The sequence below is a fragment of the Danio rerio genome, chromosome 8, assembly GCF_052040795.2.
Source record: "Danio rerio strain M-AB ecotype USA chromosome 8, GRCz13ab, whole genome shotgun sequence".
In the NCBI taxonomy this organism is placed as follows: Eukaryota; Metazoa; Chordata; class Actinopteri; order Cypriniformes; family Danionidae; genus Danio; species Danio rerio.
In genome coordinates, this window is record NC_141028.1 from 23997501 (window position 1) to 24018516 (window position 21016).

Sequence of the window (21016 nt, forward strand, 5' to 3'; positions counted from 1 at the left end):
CCAGGCGTCAGAACGATGGCAAATCCAACAAGTTCAAAGGTAACCTTTGCAAGCTAGAAATATAAGCACTATTTTTCCCTCCTTGAGGTAAAAGACAGAAATGCTTATGTATCCTGGAACTTATGCCCAGGAAAAAAGTCTCTGAAGAGTCTCTGCATCTGTGACGAGTAATTCTAGTCTAATGAAGCACCTCAGGTTGTCACATGCCACCACTAAAGAAGTGGCTATGCAGGTGATAACGTGAGCTCCGCTACTAAAGGAGGAGACGAAGCCACGACGTCAAAGCAAATAAACAAATTAACTTTTCTCCACCGCAAACACAGGGCCAGACGGAATCTGCAGACGTTTTTTGCTATTTCTGTGGAGAATTTTGGTAAAAATCTGCGGATTTCTGCGGAATTATTTTGGGAGTATCCAGCGGAGTATCATAACTAAAACCTTAATATATGAATTAAAAAGTAATAAATTACTGAATAAAAACTGAATAAATTCAGATTTACACATTTACTCAAGTAAATAAACAGAATTAATCATGGGCTAAAAATCTGCGGAATTCTGCAAAAAATCGGCGGAAAATCTGCTGAATTCTGCTTGGGCAGATTCCGTGTGGGCCTACTTATTACTCAGACAAAATGAAACAAAATAATATCTAGATATATAGTTGAGAACATGCTGCCATTGTCTTTCACATTGTCCCACAACCACATTAAAATAGTGTAGATTAGTCTATAATGTTTTATATTTATTTTAAAGTCATTTGACAAATAAGATTTTTTTTAAAGAAACGCAATAATTACTTCCTCTGTAATTATTTACTTTTATAATTATGTAACTCAGTTACTAACTTAGTAACTATTTGTGAGAAGTAACTAGTAACTATAACTAATAACCAGGGTTCATGCACATTTTTATTACAAAAATTCCATGACTTTCCATGATTTTTCTAAGAAGTAAATTTTCATGACCTAATGCTTCATGCAATGTCTACATATGCATGGTAAAAGAAAAACAATGCATGTTCAAATTTATTACAGCATTACGTAAAACACGCAGCAGTCTATTTAGTTTCAATTTATATTTATATCTATGTAAAAATGATTTAGACAACAATTACACCAAACTAAAAATGTGAGAGTATGTAATGGGCCAAGGATAGAATGGAAGTCAAGACAACTAACCCAAGGTTTCCGCTACATTTATTCTTCCATGGCAGGACGCCACACCAAAATTCATCCCGCCACGGCTACATTACAGCTTCTCAATCAAAACATTGACTTTTTTTTTTTAAATAGCAGGTTATAATCGCACCAAAATGTATTAAAAGTTAAGTGAATTATGACCGTGAACTTTTCTGTAACCATAGTAGTGCTGTGCGTTGTTTGTTTAACCCTTTGAGGTGACATGCTGACTGACAGGAGGACAGCAAACACATCGTATAGCTTTCAGTTACGATGAACACATTTTCCATAATTATACATTATTTACAGATAAAGGTCTGTGATTCTGCATACAACAAACAAAGACTTTATCTTGCTGGAGTTTATAGCCGTTTCACTTTACTTCAGGATGCATTAATGCCACTCTGTAGGTCTATTGGAGACATTCATAAATAATCCTAGTAAATCTAATAAATGAAGAAATACTCACTACATAAACATGCTAAACATTTATCATTGAAATAAAGCCATAGGTAGTTGGTAGATCTGTGCAAAAGGCCTGCCGCCACAGCTGGAAAACATCCCAGAGGAAACATTGTAACCTATATTCAAGAATACAGATATTTGTTTTCCATGATTTATCCAAAACTTTGTGGGTTTTTCTGTTTTTCCAAAACTTTACCAGGCCTGGAAAATGTCATGTCAGAATTCCATGACTTTTCCAGGTTTTTTATGACCGTATGAACTCTGAATAACTCTTTTAAAGGAACGAGCACAACATTGAATGTTATTATTACACACTACACATACCCAGACACTAGATCTAAAAGAGATTTCCCAATCTTTTCAAAGAATCAAGCGATAAAGTTCATAAAAACCTCTCGGATGACTCATGCCTGAAAGAAAAAAGGTCTAATGGTTGTAAAATGTCACGACAGCGAGTAAATGACTGATTTCTTGAGTGAACTATCCCTATTGACTTTGGAGTGAATGTCAAGACCACGTGGTGGGCAGCAGTAGAGAACGTCACTCAGCTCCTGCAGAGACAGACAGATATTCAATGGAGCTCGATAGAAAGATGTCCTTCTTTCTTACCGTGACGTTTGTGTAGTCCTGAAAAGGGGGCTCGTCTTTCTGCTCCTCGAGTTGACGGACAGCTGCCATTCTGTCAATTTTCCTCTGGCGCACTTCCTTCTCTTCGGCTCCGCCCACTTCCCTCATGCTGCTTTGCAAGAGTCTGGCCAGTTCACTGTTGATTTCTGGCAACCGACGGGCTCGTCTGGCATTGCTCGCTGCAACACACACACACATACACATGCATATAAACAACAGCTTTCGCCCTGCAAGACACACATGCTTCTTTTCTCACTTCCTCGGGGGCCACTTTTCAACCTTCATTTGGCCCCAGATCCATCTTTGTCTTTTCCAGTTTTCACTCCCACCCAACGAGAGCAGCTTTCAGATTTACCTGCTCTGAGATTCACGCTTCAACGCGATTCAACCTTGCAACTAACATAATCCGGTGATTTTACGCCAATGAAGACAGAACGACAGAGGATCAAAAGACACTGGGTCTAAGTGTTTTTTTTTTTAAAACCTAAATTCCCATTGTATTCCTTCCTACGGAAAGTGAGAGACTGAGGAATAGAGACTAGAGACAATAGGCCTCTTTGTGATGAATAAGAGTATGTTGAAGCTCTCTCTTTATCTCCATCTCATCAGTGACATACACACAGTCCCTCCTGTAAATGCCCTCTCGTGGCCCTGAGACATGCGGGAGCCATGGTGTGATTTTTCACTGGCTTTGTCTCACTTATCTTTGCAGGACGTGACATCATGTGGCACTTATGTCTGCCACAGTCACAGGCTGATGGGTCTTTAGTGTACAGATAAACCAGGATGGATGCTGAAACACACACACACACACATGCTCACGTTTTAAGCAAAATGAAACTCTATACATTCTGCAGGTTTGCTTTAGTTTGCATATATCATTCATATTCTCTTCGGCTTAGTTCCTTTATTAATCAAGGGTCGCCACAGCGGAATTAACCACCAACTTTTTCAGCATATGTTTTAAGCCCCGGTCAGATCACACAAATTTGTCACAATTTCGGTACGATTTTCTTCATGTAGGGTGTCATGGGGATTCGTAAATGACAAATGGGCATCGTGACACAGGATTCAATCGATTCTTCTTGTGTAATGTGGCATGCCTGCAATGCCTCAAGACACCATCACAGAAAGTCTAGCATGTAAAAAAATTTTCTCGTTCTTCACGATGAGTTCTGTCATATGGGTGACAGTGTGCAATAGGAGCACATCATTTCTTGGTTATCTCAGCGGGTGCTGCTGTTAATGCGCCGGTCAGGTAATCAAAAAAATAGGCTGCATACTTACTTATGGGTGGGTCATGGCTGAATAAGATCAGATCATCTCAAATATTAAGAGGTTTATAGCAATTTTATCTGACAGACTGGCACAAATATGCAGACATCTTCATTCTCCCAATGTGTTTCTGAGTTTTCTCATCCTTGCAACAGAGTTTGTTCTTCCGAGGTAATCTGGGAACGTTCAGTGCTGCGAATACATTGAAAAGCTTTTACTGTTGTCATTAATAGTGAAAACAGTTTAATATAGGCTTCTCTAAAACTGTAAATATTTTGTTTTAATTTTATTTAGGCTAAATTATTATTTTATTTAACAAACCAACACAATCAACACAGAAATTCGTGTTTTGGTGCATATAGCGGAATTGTTTTGAAGTGCATTACCTCAAATGTTTTTCGCTATTCTTGTTTATAGATAACTGACCAACAAAAGACACATTAAAATTAAGTAAAACATTATAGCAAATGAAAGTCTTTTTACAATCCAAGAAAATTATACAAATTATATTTTTGATTGTGCCCCTCCACTACTCATTTGTTTGCTCAGAGGAAAATTAGGATTTAAAGGATGCTTCACTGCGATTGTATCACAAAAATCAGTTACTGTATGTCATTATTTTAAAGATTATGTCTTGAGCATCTGATTTTTCCTTGCTGCTGCTTTTGTGTTTTTTATTTTCTCACTCACGGCAAGTTCAGGCGAGAGAGTGTTTAATAAGAAACCCATGGCAGGAAAATAAAAATTTAGATTTCAAAGTAAATATCTTAATAATAAAAACGAATTATAAGTTTGATCCTATCCATGTCATAAATAATGCCCTTAAATAAAGTAGTTATTAGTTGTCTGCAAGCATCAGTGTTTATTGAGATTGAAATAAGATTTTAAATATTGAAATATAGTTATAGCAACACTTGTAACTGTGCTGGGAAATAACACTTGTAAACGTCATGGTATGACTGATTATAAAGGAACGTTTAGTCTGGCACATTCGTTACCCACAATAGATCAAGATTTTATCAAGATTCACATAATCTGACACAGTAACTTTCGTAACCGACAATAAAAATTGTGTGATCTGAATGGGGCTTTACGTAGTGAATGCACTTCCAGCTGCAACCCAATACTGGGAAACACCCTTACACTCTCTTTCACAGACATACACTACAGACAATTTAGCTTACCCAATTCACCTATGGCACATGTCTTTGGATTTGTGGAGGAAACAGGAGTACCTGGAGGAAACCCACGCAAACTCAGGGAGAACATGCAAACTCCATACAGAAATGCCAACTGACCCAGCCAGGACTTGAACCAGCGACCTTCTTGCTGTGAGGTGACAGTGCTAACCATTGAGCCACTGTGTCGTCCTATAAAGTAATTAACTGAATAATAATTAAGTGATGTTTAAGTGAGCATTGGGGTCACAGCTCACCAGTGTAAAATCGCTGCTGTACATGTCTACATGAATGCAAAGGCTTCTAGCTATGCAAGATTGATTTCACACGTCGCTGCCTTCTGAAATGTGTCTGAATGCATAGCATAATGTCATGCAAATACATGTTGCATTCTCAGAAGCGCTGCAAGGTACACACCTAAGCATACATTTATATTTTGTGATTTTTTTTCTGTTGTTTTAACTTCTATCATGGCAGAGGAACAATCTCCTAGAACAGGATAGTTAAAACACATTCACTGTAAGAGCACAGCATTTAAATGCTGAACAGGTTTGTTTCCACCAGAATAGCAAGATTACACATTAAGTATATAAAAAGTTTATGGATAGAAATCACCCACATACTATTCTGTGACCTTTATCATGTTTCAAGCCTAAGGATTAATGTCTTACACAATAAGGTAATGAAAAGACTAATATTGACTTCTTATGATGCTTTTACATACTGCATTTCCATGTCATAACACTGTGTTCCTTAGACAAAAGACTAATCTGAACAAAACTGTCATTAGAAAGAAGCGATGATACTGAAAAGGGAAGAAAATAAAAACTGGCCACTACAACTAGATAAGGAAATGCTCGGCTAAATCCTCTTCTGGAATTATCAGCAAATCCCACATGATGTAGTTTTGTAAAGTCTCCAGAGCTGGAGAAGTGCAGAGCTCTTGAGTTCTGCGGATGTGAAGTCAAGCTCTGCTGCGTCAGAGAGATGATGTGGCGTACCGTTAAGCTGGAGGAGTGTTAAAGCAGACACTCTTCCTCCTGCTAAACCCTGAGGGCCATCGTTGGGCTGGAGAACATGAGAGAACGACGGAGGAACAGCTGGAGAACTCTGAGTATTCCACACACTGCCACCTGTCAGAAAGAGGAATATAAGAGATTAGTTTTATTTCAGGCAGGTTGCATGATGTAGCTTACTGTACATATTCTACAGAGATTGTGACAAAACATGTTCCACGTTTATACATGGCATTACTTTTGAAAGCGTGAATGTGTGATCAGATAATGTCACAACATTTATTCCCATCCACTGTTGCATTAATTGTTTCGCCAAGATCTTGTATTGATTATTGGAGATTCAGACCGCTCTGCAAAGTCTTCTCCAGCACATTCCAAAAACTCTTAACAAGGTTAAGATCTGGACTCTGTGGTGGTCAATCCATGTGGAAAAAATATGCTCTCTAAACCACCCTTTCTCAAACTAAGCACCTAGAATCTTGAATATTGTAATATAATAATGTTATCAGGGAAGAAAACTTTTGATGGATAATGTTCTTTCAGTATATTCAGGTAGTCAGCTGACCTCTTGTGCGCATAAAGATGCCAAGCGTAAACCTGACCAATTGCAGAATCCATAGTCTTGTATGGTAGGTACTAGGCATGATCGATGCATCACTTCGTCTGTCTCTCTTCTTACCCTAATGTGCCCATCACTGGAACAGGTTAAATCTGGACTCATCGGGCTACATGGCCTTCTTCCACTGCTACAAAATCCAATCATGCTTCCAGGTAAACTCAAGCCTTTTTTCTGATTAACCTCAGCGATAAGTGGTTTTCTTAAAGCTACACAGCTGTTTAGTCCCAATCCCTTGAGTTCCCATTACACTGTGTATGTGGAAATGCTTATTTTCACTATTAAGCATAGCCATGAGTTCTGTTGTTTTATAAGGACTTGGTTTCACCAGACGTTTAAGTGATGAAAGATGAAAGTTCCTCCCTATTCTTCTAATTTTTAAGTTAAGTTTATTTATAAACGAATTTCGAGAGGATCATGTGCTTATGATTGTTCTCAGCTGGTCCCGCATCAGCTCATGATTGATTCTCTCATTAGATGATTCCTAACTCAATATAAATAACCAGAGTTTTCTTATCTCAATATCTTCATCTTAAAGAATACCCCCCCCTACCCACCCCTACTCCCTCTCCTTTCCAGATGGGCAACACAGCGACACGGTGATTAGCACTGCCTCACAGCAAGAATGTCTCCGGTTAAAGTCTCTTCTAAAGTTTACATGTTCTATCCGTGCTCGCGTGGGTTTTTCCTGGGTTCACCAGTTTCCTTCCACAGTCCAAAAAACACGCAACCTAAGTAAATTGAACATACCAACTTGATACAATAGTCAAGGAGGAGGATCTCATAAGCTCAGAGCTCTCTCACAAAACAGCATGCCAAACAAGCTTTATTATCAACCATCAGCTAAGTGACAGTTCTTCACTCAATTTTAGTAGTTTCAGCAATCTTCTTTAATTTTCTTGCTGCAAGCCAATAATTTGACCTTTCTGAATCAGACAATCTTCTCAATCTCCACTGAATGGGTCTCCCAACATGGTGGTTGAAGAAATGAAAAGCTTCTCTCTTCATCTGTTAATATTAAATCACATGTTACCAGTTGAAACATAATCATCAATGCATATTAAATATTCTAAAAAATGTTAGCACATTAATAATAACAATTATAAAATGACAATTCAATATAAAATTCTTTATTATTTTAGTTCTGTTATCTGTTTTATATCATGGGAAGCACTGTGGTGATGCATTAAAATCGCAAGTCTTATCATTGCTACCTTTCTCTTCCTACATTCTCCAAAGTAAAAAAAAGTAATAATAATACATTTAAATTATTTATTCTGCTTGACTGTTGGCTGTTCTGCTTGTTTGTAAACACAGAATGAATGCATTGCATCCAAACAAAAGGACTGGCCTTGCTGTTATTCAGATGTATTGATGATGACTGGCACAAGGCAAAACAGAATATGCATTGATTGGTGCCCTACAACATTTTAAAGCCAAATACAAAATAGAAGCAATGTTAATCAGCAATAACCCACAGAAATAACCCCCATCCACCCAAAACAAGAAAAGAATAGTTATGCAGAAAAAACTGAATGGTTGGTGTAGATGCTCTCCTTGGCCAATGACCCTTATCTTTGCTCTTCTCTATCTCTCGCCTGTGATTGCTGCACGTTGAGAGGCAGTGAATTGTCTAAACTGCAGTATAAGTGCTTTGCTCCCTTGGGTTTCACAACAAGCATCAACCGCCCCAAACATTGGATGTGCTTTACCTGTGATTACAGACAGGTGAGAGCTGTAATTACACGTCTGAGACACAGGTCAGACTCAGAGTGGAGGATTGAACGTGTTTGTGCCTTTGTGTATTTGTGTATGTGTGTGTGTGTGTGTGTGTGTGTGTGTTTTGTTTTTGTGGAAGAGAATGTGTGTGCGTTTCAGGGAATTGCCTGTGATTGATTGAAACTCCAATGAAAACTGTAATAGAGGGATACATAAATCAGACATCTGCACATTAAACACACTTATTTTGTCAATAATAAAACAGTGAGGCATAAATGGTTACACTAGGCATTTAACTTGTTTTAATAAGCGGTGGTGGTGGTTATTTGAGCTTGTTTTTCACACGAAGGGATATCTGTTCCCAGACAGTGATAATGTGTGCAGCTTGATAATAATTTGTCATAAAAACCACTGAAATGAACAAAAGTTATATGCAAATGTACATGGTCATATTAAAACAATGTGTCTGTAATTAGGATACGAAAGAGAGTTTGATTAAATAATTGTTTTATTTATCTAAATCAAAGTTTATTTCTAGAGCACATTTAATTACAACCTTTGGTCGACCAATGAGCTGTACAATAGCAGTAGCAGGTAAAAAACAGCCATACATTACAATAAAAACAACAATATAAAACAATAGTAACAACAGTAAAAGTTTCCAAGAAAAAAGCAATTTAGTGTAGCCTGGAACCAACAGTAGGGAATATTAAATGCACTCGAAAAAAGATAAGTCTTTAACATCGATTTAAAAACAGATGGAGTGAGTGCTATTCTGATTTTTGATGGTAACATATTCCATATTTTTGGACCCACTACTGCAAAGGCTCTATCGCCCCTGCATTTGAGATGAGATTGAGGTATTTGCAATAGATGGCAGTCAGAATTTGATCTAAGCGATCGGGTTTGGGCCTTGGCCGTGATTAGATCAGGAAGATACAGTGGTGCTAGGTTATGCAAGGTTTTATAAACAAAGAGTATAATTTTAAAGTCTATTTGGAAATGAATCGAACACCAATGTTGTGATATGGTCATATTTGTGGCCACTCTTGAGCAAACGGGCGGTCTAGAAGTCTAGAAACAGAAGATGAAAGTAGACCAATATGTAAAGAATTACAATAATCTAATCGCGTGAAAATCAAAGCATGAATAGTCGTTTTAAAGCCCATCCTGCTTTGAAACACCAAGATCAGTTGGTGGTTTGCTAGAATGCTGTGGAGGACAAAAATAATAACTCAGGTTTTATCTTCATTCAAAAGCATCAAGTTATCGTTGAGCCAGAATAGGTATATAAATCTATGTATTATCTGCATAGCAGTGATACATAATTACAAACTTTCTCATTATGATTCCTAAGCGCAACATATATAACGAGAATTGCTAGGATGCAGGAATCGATTCCTGTGGAACACCGCAAGTCAGATCTGCATGAGAAGAAAGTTGTGTTATGTTAGCATGCCATGGCTAGGACATGGTAATAAAATAAATAAATAAACAAATAAATAAATAATACATTAAATTAAATTACACAAATATCTTTTACCAGTAATTTCATACATTTATCATACCTGTTTGTTGATATATTTGGATGCTGAGATTGTTTACTATAATTACGACTTTAAACATTAAAATTTTACTTTACAAACAAGTATAATAATCTTTATTACAACAATATTCATTCATTCATTTTCTTGTCGGCTTAGTCCCTTTATTAATCCGGAGTCGCCACAGCGGAATGAACCGCCAACTTATCCAGCAAGTTTTCACGCAGCGGATGCCCTTCCAGCCGCAACCCATCTCTGGGAAACATCCACACGCACACTCATACACTACAGACAATTTAGCCTACCCAATTCACCTGTACTGCATGTCTTTGGACTGTGGGCTAAACCGGAGCACCCGGAGGAAACCCACGCGAAGGCAGGGAGAACATGCAAACTCCACACAGAAATGCCAACTGAGCCGCAGTTCGAACCAGCGACCTTCTTGCTGTGAGGCGACAGCACTACCTACTGGCCACTGCCTCGCCATTACAATAATATATTAATTTAAAAAACTTAATAATGAATTAGTATACTGTTTTGCTACTGCTACTATATATGTTCAAGCTGTAATTATTATTATTATAATTCGTATTAAGTCTAATAGGATGCCAGAGGCTCTTAAACCACCACCTGTTATTTTACTTAAAAAGTTGGCAGAAAACATTTAAATACATAATTAAGGTGCTTCAGGCCAGCACAATGGGAAATTTAGCTTTAATTATTCAAGTAAGGTCAAAGTAAATGAGGAGAGCCAGAGAAAAAAGTCCTACAGCACCTGGAGAGGATTAGATTTTTCGATGAAGGGTTAAGTTAGCGGGCAAAACAGGTTAAATATCACTAACCTTTATGATTTTTACAATATTTAAATAAAGAACAAATTCACTAATGAATAATGCATGAATAAATCATGCAGTAGAGAAATTTACATAGTATTTATATCGACATTAAAAAAGTTATGTAAAAGGACACACTTTAAATTTACCTAGTTTTACTGGTCAGCTACTTTTATCTATACTCAACAAACAACCACACTATCTATTTAAAATAAATAACACCTAATGATATGTGTTTGTGTCTTAACCGAACACACCATCTAAACATTCACAGCACAAAGTGAAAAAAGGTGAATCCCAAGGCTAATGACTTCTCGAAAAGCTAATTGGAGTCAGAAGTCAGTTAACCTGGAGTCTAAACAATGAGACAAGCTAAAACTGCCCTATAAAACAAAACATTTGCAGTGCCTGGTTTGAATCATGTGCTTGGACAACAAAAGAATTGCAAAAAAAAAAAAGTATCTATAAAAAGGAGTAGCTCAACACAAACTGCAAAGGTATTAGCAAAGATGTCAGTTACAGACTTTTAAAAATATATGAAAAATGCTAATATATTTGTTCACATGACTGTGAAATATATAAAAACAATGCATAAATGAGAGAAAATGTCAAATGTTTAATAGTTTGCAGTGTGTGGCCAGGGGGCCAAATTCCTCTCAAAGAGGAAGATAATTTGGTTGTTTCTGATTAAGAGAATACTTCACTCTTTCTTTTGATTGAAGTGACACATTGTCTGCATACAATAAGAAAATCAGTCAAATCATGTAATGTTACTGATGCATTATAAAATGTCCCTTTAGATGGTCTGTAAAAACAAGTTTTTTTCTTTGTGTGCAAACTGAGATGAACCAAAACACAAACAAGAATGTGCTACTTTCAGCACATAAAAGGGCAAAACTCACAAAAAGCTGTCAAACTGTCGATCTAGCCAAGTGTTCACTTGAGAGCAGTCAGTTATGCCTTAAGTGAACACAACCAGGTGGGAAAATAACTGAATGCTAAATCTGTGGTTCTAAAAGGGTTATTACATGGATTTTTCTTTCTTTTTAACAACTTTAAGATATAAACATGTAAAGTACTTAACAAATCCATTTCACCACAAAAGCTGCCCTAAACTAAAAGGTACTGTTTGAAATATATTTTTTAATGTTTCTGTAATAGTTAACTTAGTAAAATTATACTAAAACGCAAATACCATTGTTAGCCGTCATTTAACTGTTTTACAAAAAATTGTATTTATTTTTTTTTTTAGATGCATTTTTAATATACACTTATTGGCCACTTTATTAAATACAGCTGTCCAACTGCTCGTTAAAGCAAATTTCTAGTCAGCCAATCACAAGGCAACTCAATGCATTTAGGCATGTAGGCATGGTCATGGTGGTATAGTTGATGGTGCCAGACGGGCTGGTCTGAGTATTTCAGAAACTGCTGACCTACTGGGATTTTCAATCACAACCATCTGTAGGGTTTACAGAGAATGTTCCGAAAAAGAGAAAATAGCCAGTGAGTGGCAATTTTTTAGGGCCAAATTCCTTGTTGATGCCAGAGGTCAGAGAGGAATGGCCAGACTGGATCCAGCTGATAGAAAGGCAACAGTAACTCAAAAAACCACTTGTCACAACCGAGATATGCAGAAAAGCATCTCTGAATAAATAACATATCAAACCTTGAGGCGGATGGGCTACAGCAGCAGAAGACCTCACCGGGTGCCACTCCTGTCATCAAAAAGCAGGAAACTGAGGCTACAATTTGCACAGGCTCACCAAAATTGGACAATAGTATATTGAAAAAACGTTGCCTGGTCTGATGAGTCTCGATTTCTGCTGCAACATTCGGATGGTAGAGTCAGAGTTTGACATCCACAACATGAAAGCATGGATCCATCTTGCCTTGTATCAACAGTTCAGGTTGGTGGTGGTGATGGTGTAATGGTGTAATATTTTCTTGGCACACTTTGGCACACAGCCTACCTGAGAATTTTTGCTATGTCCATCCCTTTATGACCACAGTGTACCCATCTTCTCATGGCTACTTTGAGCATGATAATGCGCCATGTCCCAAAGCACAAATCATCTTAAACTAGTTTCATGAACATGACAATGAGTTCGCTGTACTCAAATGGACTACGCAGTCACCATATCTCAATCCAATAGAGCACTGTTGGGATGTGTTGGAACGGGATATTTGCATCATGTATGTGTAACTAACAAATCTGCAGCAGCTGCGTGATGCTATCCTGTCAACAGGGACCAACATCTCTGAGGAATTTTTCCAGTACCTTGTTGAATCTATCCCACGAAGGATTAAAGCGGTTCTGAAGGCAAAAAGGGGTCCAACCCTGTACTAGTAAGTGTACCTAATAAAGTTACCTTATATGTTTTCATTGATGAATAGTTTTTTACTTCTTTACATTATTATCATTATTTTTGCATCAAACTCACTGCTGTTCGAGACAGTGAAACTGTGCTGAAAGAACAAACTAAGGGTTGGGGGGGAGGGGGGTATTTTTTGTTATTTGCAAGAGCAGACTGTATTTGTGCTTAGTGAAAGATCAGATCAAGTTTTAGGATTTATGCTGAAATACATTGCAATTCTGTAACAAATCCCTCACATACTGCTACACATCCAAAACACTGTATTAAACCAAATCAGCATTAGTAGAAAAAATGAGAGGTTTGCTGGATTATTCTAAAAGAGAAAACAGCATTAATATTAAAGAAAGATGATCTCAAAGAATATACTTCTGAAGATTTGTAGTCTCTTTATCTAGCTGAAGTTTGCTTTTAAACCAACACAAATGTATTTCATAAGTTTATAGCACCCGTAAACTTTTCAAAGAGTTCCCAAGACTTCAAAAAACCCTCTCATGCATATACATAAAACAGCCCAGAACAATCTTGTACAATATTGTTAACTAAAGTGAGCCCTACAGCCATACGAACCCATTCGAGAACTGTTAAGCATCCAAAACTTTTATTAATTTCTAAAAACATCAAAAATATCACCCAGTTTTTCCTCAGTGGGTTCGATTACTTTATACCTCCCAGTTGGGTGCATCATTTCATACCTCCCGGTTTATCTTTAGATGCCTCCATTAGACCCCTATTTACCCTGCACAATGCACTTTCAGCTTTGGAAATCATTTAAATATGGGGTTCTTTAATCTAGAGCACATTATAGGATTTCCATTCGAATGCACTTCCTCTTATCTTCTAAAGGTGGCTTTGTTTTAGAGGAGATAGACAGAAGCCTACATTGGCCCCTGTTGCAAATCTATACTATTGTTTTTTGTATTTATGTTTTTTTTTTACCGTGAAAGCAGATACAGGGATGTTTGGAAATAATTGTCGAGGAAATGTGATTTTCTTTCCTTCTCTCCTGTTCCCCATCTCTCTTCTTCTCTGCTGAAATCTTCGCCACGCTTATCAAACGTTTGCAGATGAGCAGTGTGGGGGCCAGAGGCAGACGAATTATAAAATCCTAATCTTTTCTGCCTTCCATCTGTCCCAGCGTCCCTCTCTCTCTGTGCTCACTATAAAAGCATAAAGAATCTGGAGGTGATAGAGCCTGTTGCTACTGTGAGAAGCTTTTGACAGATGCACCGAAACACTCTATATTCATAGATGATGTTTAACCTGTTCCATTAGTGCTGAATTAACTTATCTATTTCTATTATGTGCATTCTCTGTTTGTATAATTATTCACTTGTCTGTTCACATCGAGCTGAAGTTAATTAAAGAGAATTCCATCAGAAGCTTTTTCCACTGCTTTTTTTATGCAACGGGATGCCAATCAACATGGGTCCAATTACATGAGAGTTTCATTAATTCCCACTGATGATGTCCTTTCTGAGAAGAAAATGTTGAAACAGAGCAGGATCATAAAATAAGACATCAATCCGTGTGCATTACACAGAGCGGCAGATTCTTATCAAAACTTGACTGAATGTATTCACGGGACCGATCAAGCCTTTCCAAAGACATTTGCATCGGTTATTCCCCCTCAATCCCTCGTTCCTCAGACTGATACTTGTCTTTGCATTGACCTAGCCGATCCTCTGAGGTGCTTTCAATGGATAAAAATCTCCATAAGCCTTAGAGAGCGACTAAACCACGATCTCTTGTTAATGGCGACCACTCATTAGGAAACAAATAAATGGACAACGTATTAATCCCAGATTGAGATATGGCATTGAGCAGCTTTCGAGCCTGCACCGATTTGTGGCTTGTGGAAGAGTTAATTGATTCTGACTGCTGAGAGCAAGAGACAGAGGAAAGCTGATGGGTATCTGACTGTTGAGTAATTTCTAAAGAAAGACTTGCATTTTTCACTGGGCCTCTAAGAAGGAGCTTAAGCAGATAAACACAAAGACGGCCTATGAATAGCTTTGATTTGGCTCGGATTTCCAGAGTGGGAAACATTTTGAGGTCACTAATGACAGATATTTCTTAAGGCCCCAAAATACTTCAAACAAAATTGAAGAATGAACTAAAATGACATCATTTTAAACTAAATCCAGCCAAAACTAACTTTGTTTTGAGGGTTTGTTTTTTTTCGCAAGTTCGAAACCAAAGTAAACTTTTTGGGGAGTTTGTTTAAGGTCATAAACGCCTTTGAGCTATCGTTATTCCATGGCAATTGCATAATCAGTAAAATAGTAGAAGGAGAGATAGCGATAGAGTTACTAACTGAGTTATACAATTATAAAAGTAGCTAATTACCAGGGATAGTAACTATTGTGTTATTTTAAAAATACAAAATTTTTCAAATGACTATAAAATAAAAATTAAACACTGTACACTATTTTACACTATTTTAAAGTTGTTGTGGGACAATGAGAGAGACAACCATCAAATTGAACATATCATTATAAATATTAACATAAACATTCTTGCCTTTCAATGAAGGAAAAGTAGTGCTTTAGAACACCCGCACTTCTCTGCCTTAAATTGGGAAACAATGGAGATGGACTCTAAGCCAACCACGTTCACAGACATACCAATCATCATCGCTGGTTGGTTATGTGTCCCGTCCCAGCCCCAAACACACACATACCCCAGAGAAAGAGAGGTCTTATGTCTGAGAGAGAGAGAGAGAGATGCTGTTCACATGAAAACTGCTTCAGTGTTCTCAATTATAGTAATGCACATTTTATTGTAACAGTAATTAATTAAATTACTCATTACTGAAAAAAGTATTGCCGTTAGTAAAACTGTTTATTTATTGCACTGTTGTTCCCATCGCTGATAATTAGTGAACGTGTTCTGGAATTCTAGTAGATTCCTATCTCATACCTATGAAAGTGAGACAGGAAAACAACATCCAAAACGACAACACTAAGCTAGCAACATGAATACAATGGAGAGTCAAGTAGCAGCGCTGGTACAGATATATCCGCACCTTTATGTTTGAGCAGTGTGACACATTTACAACCCTGCCTACTGCAGTGTGGGGGTGTTGAAGTGTTCGAAAACTGTACCATCACCTTGTCTTTTCAATTTTTGAATTGTATGTGGATATTAAGCCATTGTGACATCTCACAGAACTGCTTTCTTCTTTTGAGCACCCAAAACAACAATGCCAAGTTAGCAAAATGAATACACTGGAGGACTGAGTAGCAGCGCTGGTACAGATGTATCTGCACCTGTATGTTCAAGCAGCGTGACATATTTACAACCCTGCCTACTGCAGTGTGGGGGTGTTAGAGCGGAAAACAGTGTACCACCACCCTGTGTTTTTAAACTTATTTTTGCCCTAAAATTAAAACCAAAGAATAACTTTTTTGAATTATATATCAATATTAAGCTATAGTGACTAAAGCTGAATATCTTTGCCCGAACTTGATGGGACCCGGCAGGACCCGACGAGTTCGGGTGGGTTCGAGTTTAAAATCTATCAATTTAGACATAGTCGGGCCGGGCTTGCGCAGTAAATGAACAGTCAAGTGATGCATTTCGATTAGCGCGAGAAAGTAATTAATTTGTTACAACATTTAAATCCATCCCTGCAAAGGTAAAACAAATGAGGACGGAGAAGTCAAAAAGAGCGAATTTTGACTATGGTCAGGCCAGCCGGTCATTCTAGCCGCAAAGGTATTTCAGCGGTCCTTCATACACTGCATGTTATGGTAGAGTGCGAAATGGCAAAATATGTACAGCAAGCTGACAGGGAAGATGACGAGGCCACTCGCTACGTTGAATCTGCTGTCATGGAAAATAAAGTGGATGTTCTTGGCTCGTAGAAGATGAACAAACAATCCTACCCAAAACTTGCAAAATTTGCCAGATTAGAACTATGCATCTCAGCCTGTAGCAGCAGCAGTGAAAGGGTGTTCAGTGCTGCTGGACGCACCATCCTGAGCGCAGAACTGTTCCTCCACAAAAACCCGTAGCCTAATCTTGGTGAGTAAAGGACCAAGATATTTATTTTAAAATTATAAATAAATGTTAATTAAACCATAAAATCAGAATGTAGACAGAGTATACAGGCTAATGTTGGCATTAACCTATTCCTTTAATATTCAGCTTCACGGTCGCATTAAGGCCAGATTGTAAAGAGAAGTGGCGAAACAAATCTCGCAGAGCCTTTATCTTAATTTCGTTATTGCCAAATACCTGTCATAATTTAGAATTTATTTTTTATTTAATTTGTTAAGAAAGACAATTATTTTCTCATTTTCATTGGTGTGTTGGCCAACTTAAAGGTTAAGTGTAGATCCCTATTTTGAGTGCTGAGATAAGGATGTTACAGGACTTATTTCTTTGTTCCAACTTCCAAGTGGCCTATAGCCTATGTTTGTTACTAATAAATTATGTTAAAACAAAAAAGGCAAAAGAGCTGTGTGCCTGTGCACATTTGAACAATATCAGGCTATAAACGGGTTTGGGCTTTATAAAGCTGTCAGTCAAAATGTACCTGTTGGGCTCGATTACAGCTCTAATAGTGACATCTTACAGAGCTTGGGAGCAATGTTTTTTTTTCAGCACCACTATCACCACCAACCGGATATAACAAATCTACCTTTTAACCAATCCTTCTACTTCTCTATCCATGGCTTTTATTTTTGTTGAAGTAAAAATTGTTAGTTTTAGCTCTGCTATCCAAAAATCTAATTCTAGTTTCAGTATTCTTCCTTGGTTTAAATTCAAGAACTGTGATACTGTACAAAAGGTATTCTTAATTTAAGCTTGAAAGTCCATGCTAATTAGACCAGTGTTTCTCAACCATGTTCCTGGAGAATCACCTACACTGCTTGTTTTGGATGTCTCCTTTGTCTGTCACACCCATCACAGGTCTTTCGGTCTCTGTTAATGAGCTGATGATCTGAATCAGGTTTGTTTGGTTAAGGAGACTTGGAAAATGTACAGAGTTGGTGTCCTCCAGAAACGTGATTGAGAAACACTGAATTACACAAACGTTTTCATGTCAACACATGCTCATGTTTAAACTTTTAAGTTTGTAAAAATATTGCAAATTACTTTCTTGCATCTGTTCCAAGCTTCAGTATATCAAACTTGAATAGTAAATAAATCATACATTACTACAGAATGGTAAGCACAAGATCCCTACCAATGTTGCCGAGCCGTAGATGCAAAATCCCTTTCACAGTAGTGTAGACACTGATGGCTGAAGTGGCGCTGTGTTTGCTGTCGTGTCTGCTAGTAAAGCTGGCATCCTGCATGTACTCTGTAGTGATCACTTCTAGCTCATGGCTCACCTGGACAGCCGGACGGCCTTGACGTAGCATATGCTGGAGAAGCAAACAAGAATACTAATATCAAAACCGTCAATTAAACATCTTAAATCCAGCATGATTAATTATAAAAAAAAAATGTGTTAACAATTAAAGCAGTTTGTCATGCCTGCTGAATTGATTTGATCCATCTAACCATGAAGAACAAAAAAATAAACAAGAAGCAACCACCGAGACACATGTTAGAGGCTACTGACAAATGCCACCATCTGACGACCTTGTGGTTGCGTTTGAAGCCTAAATGGACCCTTTGTTAATTCTGAAAAGGTCAGGATCCATTCTAAAGACGAACAGTCCAATTATGTTGATGTGATTGTATCTATTTCTGTCCTTGTTTTGTTTTAACCTTTATTCAGCAGCTGACATCGATGAGAGCTCTAGCCAAGAGACCTGCGGTGGTGAGATCTAACAGACGCAGGTGTCCTGAAGTATGACATGCATATTTCATAATTTGGACATGACACTCCCATCTGAGCGCACTAAATAATGGATGCCGCAGAAAGGTTTCGATGCGCAGGGTGAGTGTCTGTCTGAGTTAAACAGCTGTGTGGCTATTAATGAGGGCCGCATTTGTACCTGTGTCAAATTGCTGTGTGTGGCTTGTGGGGTTATTACCAACATGGCAAGCTGAGGACTTTCCAGGCTGATGCCAAGCAGAGGAATGTGAGATGTGTTGTTTTATTGCTTTTTTTCCCCCCAGTTATGTGTAGTTAGTTGAGTTATTGTGGTGTTACTGGTGGAATTTGGCTGTATATTAAATTTTGAGTAAGTTTACATTCATGACTAGGGCTGCACAAAATATCATTTTAGCATTGATATGGCAAAGTGATCATTCACAATAGTCACATCCAGTGGCGGTTCTAGTTTAAATGGCACCCTGAAACCACCCCAAACATACCCACTTGCACTTTTTTTGCAACGTCTCCCTTATGCCACCCCCAGCAAGATGTCACCCTGGGTGCTCACCCATATTTTCCATGCCTAAATCAGTGGTCACATCGCAGGATTTGCTATGATGAGTTTGTTTTATAATTGGTTATTTGCATGTACTATGAGGCCTGTGACTGTATAATGATTGTAAAAGCATTCAGGTATGAGAAATTGTACTCTGGGTAACTTTAAAAATAAATAATTGCATTGAAGTATTTGTATTTTTATTAAATTTTGTTTATTTCTATAGCACTTTTACAATGTAGATTGTGTCAAAGCAGCTTAACATAGAAGTTCTAGTAAATAGAAAGTGTGTTAGTCCAGTATATTATTCAATTACTGTATCTGTTAGACATAGAAAACGATAAAATACTGATTTTTTTCAATTGTAATAGATTCTTTATTGTATTAATCAATGCTTGTGAATTAATTGTGATATACAAGTCATCTGGTGAAATTGTATTCATCCTATCACAATATATATCGCAATGTTAGATTTTTCCAATATCGTGCAGCCCTATCCATGACCTTCTTGAAAATATGTTGACAACATGTAAGGTCATGTAAATGGCACCGAATTGGCATTCTGTCAGCTTATTCAGTCAGAGCATGTCTGACTTTATGGCAGCTCTGACATCAAGATAATGTCAAAATCTTGCAAATAAACCCATAAAATTATCCTGATTTGCAATACTGGTGAAAGTTTGAGGTAGGTAAGATTTTTTTATGTTTTTGAAAAGTTAGGCTTACCAAATATGCATTTATTAGATTAAAATATAGTGAAAAAGTATTATGCTTATTATTATTAATAATAATAATAATATGAAGTATTATTACAAATAAAATACCAGATTTCTGTTTTTATGTATTTTAAAATGAAATTTATTCCTGCTATGACATCATCAATTTGTTTACTTCATGCTCTAGAAACATTTATTATTATTATTATTATTATTATTATTATTATTATTAGAACATTTAAATCAATCTGGCTGCTTAATATTTATGAGGAAACCATAAATGTGATCAATTGAAAGTTTAAAAGAATAGCATTGATTTGAAGCAGAGATTGTTCATTGTTGGTCAATTTGAAGCATCCACAATTAATAATATATTTTATACAGAAATATTAGGTGTCAGGGGTAGTGCTTAATAGACATCGCAGCTGAAAATATCCTCAAAAAAGAGCATTTTTGGACCTATGTATATATAGGCAGTTCTACCTTCAGCTCCACAGCAGCTGACCCAATCAGCATTAAGGAATCACTGTCCCAGACATCAATCTGCAGTGAGTGGAGTGCCAGGTATCGCAGAAACCATCCCCGTTCACCTGGCTTTAGGAATTGTGGGTCAACTCGATACTGCAGCTGCAGACCAGGAAAACCTGAGAAAAAAAGAGAAGCATAAGAGGACAGAACAAACATGAACAGTGATAAGAGCCAGAAAAAAGGCCTGTGATTAAAGGGATGGATTTAGTGGCCATTTAAAATGAGAGTGATGTAAATCTTCCATCTCCCACAAATCTCAGGTGGGTGAGAAAGTGTGACGTCCAATTCTCTGAAGCAAGCAATCAAGGACTTTTATGTAAAAACCAAACACTCAGAGCTCAGTTTAACCAGCAAGCAAAATGTGTGGGAAATTTACATAAACATTTCTGAGCTCCATCCTTCTTGCATGCAGCACATTCTGTCTGTCATGAATATCAAACGCTGGCAGTGCCGCAGGCGCTGATGTTTTCTATATGTTCCCACATGTTTCCCCGTGTCTAAAGTGATGACTGTAATCAGTTCTGAAAATGCCTGGGTAACATTGCATTTACATTTACATTCTTTCGCAAAGCTTGAGAAGATCCTGGACCAATGCTTCATGTGAAGGTGGG

General features: G+C 37.5%; 1 protein-coding gene across 8 annotated transcripts in view; it reads right to left on the reverse strand.

Annotated features, from left to right (window-relative positions):
- Window positions 1–21016, reverse strand: part of nphp4 (nephronophthisis 4) — a 284225-nt gene that overhangs the window by 33713 nt on the left and 229496 nt on the right. For all 8 annotated transcript variants that reach the window (XM_087264575.1, XM_087264571.1, XM_087264574.1 and 5 more), the window contains exons 16-19: window positions 20361–20521; window positions 18024–18204; window positions 5725–5856; window positions 2253–2449 (exon numbers count right to left, since the gene is read on the reverse strand). In XM_087264575.1, the coding sequence (XP_087120701.1) occupies window positions 2253–2449; window positions 5725–5856; window positions 18024–18204; window positions 20361–20521 (671 nt within the window). The remainder of the gene's footprint in view (window positions 1–2252; window positions 2450–5724; window positions 5857–18023; window positions 18205–20360; window positions 20522–21016) is intronic.